Genomic DNA, 13,054 nt, shown 5'->3' with positions numbered 1-13,054 from the left:
GATAGTACCATATTTGACCGGAAATAAGCCCATGTCTTTGAATAAGCCCCCCTCCGTTTTGATAGCATTTAAGAAATTAGGCCCTCATTCTTAAATAAGCCCACCCCCAACTTCGTCACCTTATAAATAACATGAAATGGCAAGTTTGCTCAAAGTTCATTTAAAAGGTCATACCTCCTGCAGATAATTAAACACAAATGTAACACAATATTTTACCACCAGTGAGATTTAGCAGTCTAACAATAACAGTGTGTAACATTGTTTTCAATTTCATGCCTGCAGTATTTCTCTGAAGTATCCAAGTCCAAGTATGAACTAAAAACCAATGTCTATTTTTACCACCACACTGGGTCCACAGTTAATGCTAATTAAGCAAATACCTTATTCTGATTGGCTAAGAACAATGACCTTAGATTGACAATTCTTTGTAGTGTAAGCTGGCTGCCTGTGTCAGAAACATGTATAGGCTATTGAGTTGTTGTTAATTGCTGTTGTTTTAAGTCTTCTCAGCATTAAATTTTGGATGTAAATAAACAGCACTGGTAAGTAATTGTAACATAGAAGGTGTGTTTCTGATAATTAGATACTAGTAAAAAAACCCACAATTTAATTAATAAACAATTATTATTTATTAATAACAAATGGAACACTTAATTAATAGATGTGCTACTGAACGTTTTTTGTTTTCTTCCTAGTTCATTTAAGTATTGTTATTTATTTTAATTATTATTATTAAAAAAAAATTCAACAAAACTGGCCCCATGTCTGGGAATAAGCCCACCCCATGCTAAACTCACAATGAGTTGTCTTGGCCCCCTGGGCTTATTTCCGGTCAAATATGGTAAAAGAACTGCTGTTTATAAATGGTCATGTGCTTGAAATGTAATGTCCTAACCCTAATTTCAAAACATTTCAAACCCATAACCACCTAGATGAGGCACTTACATCTGTTTTGTTTTTATTACCTACTCTAAATATGATTTTCTTTTGGAGACAGTAGTTTTGTTTTTCATCATTATTTTATACCCCAAATTTTAGCAAAGCATAGGCATTTTTCTTCTTCCACATGTCATCTTATATGTAGCTTTGTGCAACTTTCTAATAGAAATCAAATAACATCATCAAAGTTAAATACATTGTTCACTACTTTTCTTAATTTACTGCTATACTTTTTAATTTTATACTTTGTTTAGTCACATTGATTTTGTTTCCTGTTAAAAAAATGTTTTCCTAAATTTAAATTAAACTTTAAATTAATACAACCATATGTAATTAAGTTACAGACTAATGTACTTCTTCAAATGGATGTGAAATACTTAACATGTTTGTTTTTATATATTTCAGCAACTTGACCAATGGATGTGGAGTAGTCATTTATTAGATGTTGAAAATGAGATTCTGAAGACAAACTATTAAACAAATTACATTGCATCTTGATATTGAGAACAGAATGATAGAAATAATAGAACAGTTTAAACTGATATGTGAAAGAAAAACTGGGACGGGGTGAAATTGCTGCTGAAAATGAAATACTTTCAACAATTTCATTTAATATTACATTTTTTTTTTTTTGTGTTTGACATATTGCTGCTAAGGAGTAATTCAGACTTCCAAGACTTGGGATTCAGTTTGACACCACCCATCAAATGGTAATCTTTAATTGCTCAGTTGACTGTACAAGTTTCGAGGATAATGATTTGGAGATGGATGCCACAGAAAGATACATTTTTGAATAAATATATTTACCTGTACCAGATTGCATGGGGATTAATATGTAAAGACCCTCTCTTTGAGAAGCTTCAACTTTGATTCCCAACAGTTGTTGCCACAACACATGAGTTTATAATTTATTTAAACACTGTTGTACTGGCTTAATTGGCAAATATTTTACAGACTGTCCGGCTATCCTACTTTTTCATACTTTTTGGTCTTTGTCCTATTTTTCCTACTTTTTCTTCAGAATACTTAGTTTTTCCTACTTTTTTGTTTGAAAATGCCACAAATTGCTGTTAAAATGTGCATATTCCTTGTGTTATTATAAAAGTCATCAGTTATGGGAATTATTTTAATTTTTCTTGGCAGCAAGATGTATCTCCGAATTTGTGGCACAATAAAATCTCAACATATTAAAATTACACCCTCAAAGCCAACATATTTTCCAATGATTAATATGATTATAATGTACAATGTGTATGTATGACTTCAGAATCTATAATACATTATGGAAAACTTAAATTAATCATGTTAACTCTGTTTTACTGTGCATCAGCATTCCTATGCATGTAAATATGTATATTGATTACTATAGTGTACAGTAATTTGAAATAACTGTATAACGTGACCGTTACATAAGATTCACATTATTTTTGATAGAACACAACATAAAACAGTGTTTTGAGCATGAACAATGTCGCTACATACTGTTTCAGTCCTACTTTTGTTCTACGTTTTCCTACTTTTGTCCTACATTTTCTATATTTTCATTCCTAATTGTGCCGAACTTTTTCAAAAGGGTGTGCTGGACAGCCTGATTTTATAAAGAAGGGATGGGGCACCCAAACGTAAACGGCCCTTAATATGTCTTGTCAGAACAGAGACGGGCCTAACTGGAGGGCCAAAGATGTGGTCCCCACCAACCTACCCTCTGGCTACGCCAGTTGTGATTTTAATTATTATTATTAAAAAAAAAATTCTTAATTTCGTGTATGGCATTGGTTTCATAAATAGGGCAAGTGCCGTATATCGGTTGATTCAAGCAGTGCAGCTATGTAAGAATACACTCACATAAACATCGCAATCCCACAATCCCACAATCCCACTGCCTGCATAATTTTGGCACAGGCGACTGTAACCTGCTAGTTTTGTAACCTTTCGTGCATAAAATTATGGTACACTGATAGCATTCCCACACGCCTTGTATTTTAATGTTACTGCTCACATCCCTCCCTTGTTTTTTTAAACAAAACATTTAACGCAACCCGACCAAAAGTAAAGACGCCACGGTTTTAAACGGGTCGAGGCCGGGTCGTCGCCGTGCATTCTATATATATTCTCTTGTTCATCAGCATATCGGGATTCCATTAATATAAAAGTCGAACAACAACAAAAATTAAGATGAAAAAGAAGAAGAAAAAAGAAAGAAACAAGACACTTTAATTTATCAGTTCTGACAAGAAAAACGAGCATAGGATGTTTTAAATGTTCTTTTGGTTGCATTCGACGTTCACTTCCGGGTTCTTGTGCTTCGATAAAATTTACGTAAACATGGTTTCGTCGATTTAAATCACGTTCTCATCGTAAATGTACTCTGTAGTAAAATACTTGAATGTCTCCTCTTGTCGGCTTTTTATTTAAACAACGATATTTGTAAATAAATTAAGGCAAAAACGTAATCGGCAGATTGGTTGATTTTGCTATCGACCTATGCGAATTGGCAGCCATTACTGAAAGTTTGTCTAACCTTGTATCACGTGTCATGGTGGGCGTGGTTAACTCGCCATACGGAGGGGTCAATTGCAAAAGCCGGACCGTAACAGTTTCTTGATATCTTTAACGCCACTGTTTCTAACCTGTTTGTAATGTTTTTAATTAATATATAAAAATTTAAGTTTAGTACGAAGCTTGCGAATTACATAATAATCACATAATACATACCTGTAATGTTTGTATTAAATGTCGACATTTCCAATCTAATTAGCCCACTAATTTATACAGAGCACAACGTTGTTGTAATCAAGGGTTTCCCTAGAGCGATAAGCCAACACGGCCCGTGCTCCCTTAGCCAGCCAAGTAAGCGCCTTCATGTCTGGTAAGCGCCTTAACTGCAGGACCGTGTCGGCTTAATTTGTAACATGTATACAAAACAATGGAGCTGTGATCCGTAACGTCATTTTCTATCTTCTGATGTGAACAAACGGTTACATAATCTATTCGACACCTCAAACATAATAATACCAAATATTCAATTAGCATAATAGTGATCTGGCGCCTGGTAACGAGAAACGGTGTTATCCAGAATACAGCGTATGCCTTATGTTTGCTAATTTTAATAATCACGGTTATTAATTTTAACGCATGCATTCGACATGTATGACAGCAATGTGACGGCGATTCAATGTCTGGAAGATATGTAACTTGCTATTTTAATTTTGTAAAGTCTTTGAACCAAAGTAATAAAAACAAACCGACAATGCATGTCAATTTGAATACACATGCCAGTTCAGGGCCGAACGACATGTCGGCTATCCCAAGGGCTGAGTTCAGCCAGACCGAGCGGAAACAAAACGTTCGCTACACTGTTTTGTGTGCTTCACGTTAAACCAAATGGACACGACGGACACCAATCAAGTAGTTCGCGAACTTTAGGAAAAACGTTTGTTGGCTGAACTGAGGAAAGCTCTCGGCGTAATATACTTCACGCTTCAGAGTCAGCTGACACCCACGTGTCAAGAGATATCGTTGCGGACATGAACAATACGATTACACAGGAGTAAATCTTGATGTAAATGTGTAGAAAAACAATAGTTGTTTGCATCAATGAATACCTAACTGCAGTTTCGTTATTTCCTTTGTCTTTGTTAATTTTGTACCTATGGTCGAGAGCACGCACTGAGATCGCGATCGCGGGAAATGTGCATGCAGTATTTATACAAATTGCAGTTAAACGTGCACTGAATTAGTTTACAATAATCATATTTGTTAGATAATGCTAGATATATATTTGTTAAACTGTGAGATGACATTTAATAAGTTAGCTGGATTTCTTTTTTTAAAGTAAAATTTTATTTTATTAACGTTTTGGGTTTTTTTTGGTAGTTTTTTTATAAATGGAATATATTGTGAAGTCAGCATTCTTAGCTTAGGTATTTTACAAGCAGAAATCACAACAAGCATTTAACACGACGCTGAAATCAACAACAACAACATGACGCAAATTATGAAGTTGTTGGGGGTGGGGAATTGATGGGGTTTTTTTTGCACACAGCACGCTAGTTAGGTTACAGAGAAACGCGTGTTTTGCAATCAAATGAGTAGATCTACTAGTAATTTTCACATGCCCTTTTTGGGGGGTTCACTCTTTGTAATCATACTGCGACAAGTAAAATATTATCATGTAACTAATGCAAGATTACGAAATTAGCGTTATCAAGTTCTTGATCATATTTTCGTAAAAATAGCGGGGTTTGTCAACAGTGTTTTGTTTATGAAACTTTCCCATTAGGTAAAATGAAACTGAAAGTAACACAATCAATAATTATTTAATTAAAGGGAGAATGGATCTCTTTATTATTATTAAATACAGACAATAATTAACTGTAATTAAGATTGTGGCTTTATTTTAACTGCAGCTTATTTAAAGATGTGGTTTATGTACGAACAAAGGTCGGAACTTGGTCTAAAAACAAGGGGTGCGGTTTATACACCAGTGCGTGTAATAAGCTGGAAAATACGGTATGCTAGTAACAATTGATTTTGACAAAAAAAACACTAACACTGTTCATTGTTTATTTATTTTTCCACTAAACAAAACAATAATTAAAATTCACAAATGTTCTTTAACAAACTACTATATTCATTTTAGTCACATGCAAAATTTTATTTAAATACTGTCATGCTGAGAGAAGTTATGAGACTTTGACAGTGTCATGGTGAGTTATAGAAAATAATGTGGCTGCAAGGGAAATGATTCTAGTGGAAATATGGCATGCTAAACGTTAAATATTAGCCATAAACGTAACTAGTTCAGTGCAAATTAACCTTCTGAGTACTGCAGGCGAGATATGTCAGTCGACATACTGTACACTGTATATAGTGCATTCCCTAATTCATATTTCCCGCCGTTTTGCACACGACACTCACCGGAAACGGAAATATAATAAAAGAAAAAAGAATTATTTTTTTTCAAAATGGTGGCTTTTGTTTAGATTTTTTCAATTGCAAATACCTTGAAATTTTGAGTTCAAAAAGTGGTTTTCGGCAAGTATTTTCGCTTGACAACAATGGCAAGTGATTGTGACAGCTAATTTGATAATAAATTTGATCGTTTTACCAACAACGAAAAGTACCAAATATTGCAATATGAATCGTAGTTAGGGTTTAAAAAAAAATTCTGGTCAGAAAACCAGTGTTATCGGGAATAATGGACATAAATACTGGACAGCTGGCCACAAATGCCCGTAAGTAAATGCAACTTTTTCAATTTTTTGCCTAATTTTAATCACTATTAGCCGATCTAAAAATAATAAAAATTACAAAAAAGACACGAAAATAATACTTATCAATTCATATATGAACTTTATTTCATGTATTTATAAAACATTTAAGTGAATATATGTAAGTAAAAATTATAAACTTGTACCCACTCAACGTGGTTTTTGTTAAAAATTAATCCAGTAGTCTAAAGGTTAAGATGAACACCATTCAAAAATTCAAGGTAACACCTATGACTACATGGGATGGGGTGGGGGCAAAGTGGCCACCTTGTGACTAGTGTACACGTACAAATGACAAGTGACACAAGAAAAATTGCCACTAGTTACATGTATGACTATGAGATGACAGCACCACAGAAAAATTTCATTATTCTAAAATTAATGGCATATAAGATGGGGGTAACTAACTGTGGCAGCTCCTGAACAAGGTGCAAGAGACGTATTTTAATATTTTTGCATTTATTTGTGATAAGTAACTTTATATTTATTGATTCCACACATAATCTCTGTAAAATTAACTAGAAAATTTCAAAATAGTAAAATGCTGCCAATGAATGTAAAAGTGTTTTCCTCAAATGTGACATCACATTTACCACGTTAGTTGTGATCCTCTACAAATGTTCCAATTTGTATAATTCTGGCAGTAAATGCAATTACTGGGTTTGTTATTTTGTTACGGAGATGAACAGTTAGTAGCAAGTATAATTTTTACCTTTTAAAACATAATCAACACTTTTAGTGGGAAGCTGCCTTTTGCACACTTTGATAAATTCCTCTTAATCCACTAATATGGATAAAAAATTAATACTGATATTTATAATTGGCTCTAGTTATAAAAAATGTCGGACGTACATGGTGTCGGACGTATATTATAACAGCACCACAGTAGCATGGCAATTGTTACATATTCAGTAAAAAAAAATTAAAAAATTTAATCAACCATATAAAATTAACATTGCATCTCAGTTAGTAACATTTTACAACCAGTTAGCAGAAGTGGAGATTAAAAAATGTTATATTTTGTTGTCGGACGTACACGAGTAATATATGTAAATATTATAGATAAAAGTCTGCTTGAAATATAAATTTGTCTTTTATATATTATGTCAATTAACAAAGGACATGTCTGGGATTATTTCTGTATAAAGATTTTTTACTTCTAGTAGTTCTACTCTCTTATGTATAAAAAATATGCTGATAAATTGTTAATAGAATTTTTTCTTAAAATATGCATTAGTTGCATTATAAGTGACTAAAACACATCTACTGAAAAAGGATTAATGTAATATTTGACATCAGAGATAATAACCTTTCAAATGATACCAAAATTGTCTCACTTGAAGGAGTTTCTAAAAACCACCTATTGGTTCACTTGACCTATGGCAATTTTTTTTAATTTTTTTGTCGTAGGCAAAATGCTTACAGACAGTAATTTTGAACCTAAGGCAATTTTAAACCAGTAACTTTGGCAAGAAAGAACCCCTTCAACCGACAGCAATAATTTTTATCCATCAGCAAAAAACTACCATCAGTCATACCTTTGACTTACGGCAATTCATACCGCAACCTAGAGCATTGCCATCGGTGCCGTCGTTAAGTTCAAGCCCTGCTAGGACAAATACTTAGTAATACTAGCTCACTAAATCATCAAATGCATTTAAAAGTTGAATTTGGCGAATATATTTCATTACTAATTCACCAAAAAGATAATTAAAACAACTTTTTAATGATCTTTATTAGTTTCAGCTGTCAGGCTAAATTGTTTTAGGCCATATTTTTATTTTTTAACACAATACAAGTCTACTAGAACACCAGTGTGACAGTGTCAAACTATTTATAAATTGTCACATTCAGAAATCCTTACTATTGGGCTTTTCCTCTGCTACTCACTTGACATGGAAATGTACGTATTGAGTCGCAATGTTTCGGCAGATCGACCATACCAGAGGTTATTGGCCGAGGTGTTTTGAACGATCGGCCGAAGTATTCAGAGTTCAGGGAAACACAGCGAAGTGCAATTCTCACTTGTTGGTTTATTTCTTTGAAGATGATAGCCGTAGTCGTATTACAATGTAAATGAACAATGAATAATAATTTGTAAGTAACAAAACATTTATATGTAATTATCGTTAAATGGTTATTTTTGTTGGACTTTTAACACATTTTGTTTAGAAGTTAGAACAAAGTATAACCGACCTATCACTTCGTATGCCAACAAGTAAGCCGACTACACATGACATGATTGTTACATTTCCTGTATCGAGCCAATCAATGATTGAGGTATACCAGTTTATCATTGCAGCACTACTATATACTATATGTCAAACTTTCTTATACATGCATACAATGGCAGTGTTCTCAGTGGGTGAAAATTAGCACCACACCCTTCCAAAACAAATTTAATCCTTGTTTTGATTACAAAACGTTTATACGAAATACAAGCAGACTCGTCTTTTAACTGAACCGAAGATGTTATCAGTCTGATATTCACTGGCAGTTCCAGTTTTGCTGAACCGATCAGTTTTAATATTATTATTTTAATAAAGATTTCAAGATATACGAAATACAAAAAAGACATTTGTGTGATCCCCTAATTATTAGTAATATCGAAAAAAATAATTTGTTATTCCCATCTTCATCGAATGAATCGATCGCTGTGATAAAATATTATCGCCAACTGATAAAAAGTAGTTTCGTTTTTGTAGTGGCGGTGTATATATTATTTGGCACCCAAGATGAATGATTTTAATGCCAAACACTACCACTTCCGTTGATTTTATAAGCGGTGATATCCCCCCAAAATGAAAAGTTTACAATATGTTATAAGAACTGCTGAATAAACAGAATGACAGAAAGTAAAACTTGTCAGTTACAATCAATTATATCTGTAACTGAGGACAAAATATCAGACGACAGTTAGTGGAAACAAAAGATAGAGTGACCATTCTGATCACGTGACAAATTTGGCGCCAAATAAGTGGGGGTTTTCCAGTCGGAGATTGCCGAATCCATAAAAAATTAAAATGTTTTCATTGCTCAAATAAAATATAACTTTTATTGTTTGTATTAAACATACAAATGGATACAGGTACAGGACAAAATAGAGGCTGTTAAAAATACTATTAAATTATGTTACGGTAACCGTCGTAAATGTTTCGTCAGTTGCTTTTTCGTACACAATGCGGCTTGCTTCCTTTGATGTCCAGTGGGCAGACTGATCGTTGTGGGTTTTTTATGTGTGGAAAAAAGTGTGCATTTGGAAATAGCGGAGATAGGTGCTGGAAAATAAAGAGCGGCGCAGAAAAATAAAGGAGGGTGGAGAACGTGAAAGGAGGGCGGCAAAATGCAATAGCAGGGCGGGCCGCCCCGCTTAAATGGAGCAGCAAGAACACTGAATGGAATAGAATAACAACATTAACGGTGATGCCCGTTATTTGTATCACAGTGACCTAGTAATTGTATGTGACACACCACCATCTCAAGTTGTTCCTACATGTGAGGTTTGATGGTCCTGTATGCATCTGTATGCAAGATATGGTCCGGACAAGGATTTATTATGTGCAGTAGACTAAAAAGTAGGTCACAGTGACCTAGTAATAGTATGCGACACACCACCATCCCAAGTTGTTCCTACATGTGAGGTTTGATGGTCCTGTATGTATCTGTATGTAAGATATGGTCCGGACAACAAACAGATGTACAGACAACGCCATACCATAATACGAACCATCATAGACTGGCGTATAAAAATATAGAGATAGGGATAGAGGGACAGATGGAGAGTTACACACAGTGAGAGAGGGAGAGGGAGGGAGACAGAGACAGAGACAGAGACAGAGACAGACAGACAGAAAGAGAGAGAATCCAGAATCTGACAATTATAATTTTAGTATCTATATATACTGTTACATTTTGTTATACATGTATGTATATAATGGAATAAAAAAAAAATATATAAATAAAAAACCCAACAAAAATCCTCAAAATGTGTTACTATTTTTGAAAAGTACCCACATATGCATTTATCTTTTCCTGACACACACCCAACTGTCATTCAATATATCATAATCAAAGGATATCTACCCACAAAATCATTGACATTCACTGTATTTTGAATATTCACAAACAGTAACAGTAGGTAACAATTACTGAAATCTTACCTGTGTAATGGGCCAAGCTCAGTCATGGACCATTAACATTGGCAATTTAGAAAAGTGGCAGTTAAGTTTCTCGTCTCATATAACAATTATTGGATTCCTCTAGCAATCATTTTAACAAGTAAAGAAAAATGCTTAGACAAGCTTTTAATCACAGAGTTCAAACAGCAAATGGGAATTTTGATACTGTGTCATACTGCACAAAACTGTATGCATTTGGCAAACTGTCAACTGACCACACATTTTGTTAAAAGAAAGGCGTAGAATGTTCACAAATTTATCTCCATTAAGCAAAATCCAGGGTTTCTGTCAAGAGAGTAAAACGGGTATGGCACCATACCCAAAAATGTTTGCAGACTGTTTTTCCCAAGTTAACATTTTGACAAAATTAATTACTCTTATCATTACTGTTCGACTGTGGTTCCATTCAATTCCATGGCACCATACCCAAAATTTTCTTTCTGGCAGAAACACTGTCTACACTCTAGAGACATCTTTTTATTATTTTCCCCATTATTAATATATTTTTCTCTGCAGTTTAAATCAAGAAACATTGACGGATGGACGGACAGACAACGCCATACCAGGGCTCGAAATGCAGTGTTAGTACATGCACTGGTGCATGCTGTTTATTGCGTGTACATGTAACTTTTAAAACTGGGTGCACACAGTGCATGCTAATATTTTTCAAGTAGTGTATTGCGTATACTAGTATCCTGTTGTCTACCAGATTCAGACTCAAGTTGCATTTCGTAATCTGTTCGCCACATGAAAACGATAACTTTTATCTGATGGGTGCATCCATTTTGTATCCCATAATCCTACTTACAACAATGGCGCCCTTTCGGTCATTTCCGTGAAATATATTTGCGAAAATTGCCGGCAATATCTCGGTTATATCCGTGAACGGTATTAGGGAAGGTGGTCGACACCGACTTTGGGGTATCCATGTAACAGACCAGTGGAAAGTCTATTATTGTCTGTAATGAAATAGACTAGTGGAAAGTCTGGGTTATTGTTACTGGCTGCAATGCATTTCATTATGTGCATTATACAGTCGCACGTGCATTGCGAGGGCAGTGATCTCCAGCCAATGGGAGACGGCTGCACTGCAGTGAGAGACAAATAAAAGCGCTTAGCGACGAGCGTTAGGGGTCTTCCGCTGGGAACGTGATTGGGTCGGTAGGTAAAACAGTATGAGTAAACGTTAGGTTAATTGGGGCTGGGGGGTGGTTGTAATTTACTGTAGTTGTTATTTAATATATTCGACAGTGAACACTGCGATTATATGTTATGTTTTGTGTTTTGATAATTATGTACTAAATATTATTATTTCAATTGGTGTTTGTGTTTTATTACATGTAGTAATTACGGCATCCGGATGAATTTCGAATCTGTGTGGATGAGCGCCCGTGAGGGAGCCTTCATCTTCTGTCGACATTCACTTGTTGAGGGTTGAGGGGAGATTGACGCTCACTCGTGGCCGTTTCGTCCTCGTTGATGGTCTTATTATTGTTGTTCTAGATTTAGGACGGTTACATCCACACGCATAACACAGTTGTTGTCGTCACTGACAAATTGAACTCTGCCAGATCTGTGATCAATACAAAGTACCGTAACCACCTTGAACATTTTCCACCTCAGATGATTGATCAGATGATTGCGAACGTGCAGGTGTGTTACTCGCGTAGTTGACTCGAAGTCAGCCAGTGATTATTTCAAGCGCAACTTCTCCTCGAATTCTGTAGGCTAATTTATATTATACAACAGATCTTATCGAGTTAAAAAAGTTGATAACTTGCTTAATACAAAACACAAATATTTGTATGTTTTTGTATTAGGCCTATTATAGATTTCTGTAAGGCGTTTACGTTGGGTGAAATTTTCAAATTTGATCAAGAATCAGTAATAAACGCAGTTGTATAACGTTCCAGTACTGTTAATAAATAAATATAGGTATTGCCAAATAATTCCAAATAGCTTCGTATAAAAAAACAAAACGAAGTTGCCTTATTTCTGGTGCATGCAGAATTTTAATGGTGCATGTAACTTTTTTTCAGCATGCACCTGGTGCATGTAGATTTTTTTTTTCATTTCTAGCCCTGCATACAATAATTCAACCCAGCAGACAGGCTTATGAAAATGATTTACTGTTTTATAATTTTAAAACTTTGTGAGGACTTATTCTTTTGAATGAAAAATGTTACATTATGGATCAAAAAGACATTTGAAGTGCTAAATCAATTGTTAAAAGCATAGGCAAACAATTCATTTTATCGTTAGCTTGATCTTGACTTGCTCTTCAAGGTTGCAAAGTGTTAATTATAAAGTGCCAATGAAATAATATATATAGAACTTTCTATCTATGATGAACACTAACCACAGGTATTTGATAAAGCGTAATAAAGTTTGTAGATAAACGACCAAGAATTACCTGAATATAGTGGTCACAAAACGTGTTGCCCATCTCTTTAATGCGACTGACAATTTCATCATTTGGATTGTGGCTGCAATCTCTGAAACAAAAATACCAAATACTAAAATAGTCACAAATATCAAATGTTCAACATCCAATAGCTGGTGATTAACTAATTTATGTGCTCTATTAGTGTCATAAAAAAAGAAAGAAAAAAAAACTTTATTAACCAAGATTTAACTCTTGAAGCACTTACCACCAAAAGAAAT

The 13,054-nt window shown here is 34.5% G+C and overlaps 1 protein-coding gene across 2 annotated transcripts in view; it reads right to left on the bottom strand.

Moving 5' to 3' along the window:
- LOC121388249 (retinoblastoma-like protein 1) overlaps positions 1-13,054 on the bottom strand; it is a 158,398-nt gene that overhangs the window by 72,494 nt on the left and 72,850 nt on the right. For both annotated transcript variants that reach the window (XM_041519515.1, XM_041519516.1), the window contains one exon: positions 12,804-12,885. In XM_041519515.1, the coding sequence (XP_041375449.1) occupies positions 12,804-12,885 (82 nt within the window). The remainder of the gene's footprint in view (positions 1-12,803; positions 12,886-13,054) is intronic.

The sequence above is a fragment of the Gigantopelta aegis genome, chromosome 14 (genome assembly GCF_016097555.1).
Source record: "Gigantopelta aegis isolate Gae_Host chromosome 14, Gae_host_genome, whole genome shotgun sequence".
In the NCBI taxonomy this organism is placed as follows: Eukaryota; Metazoa; Mollusca; class Gastropoda; order Neomphalida; family Peltospiridae; genus Gigantopelta; species Gigantopelta aegis.
Note: the sequence above shows the minus strand (reverse complement) of the source record. Positions and strands in the feature narration are given on the sequence as shown.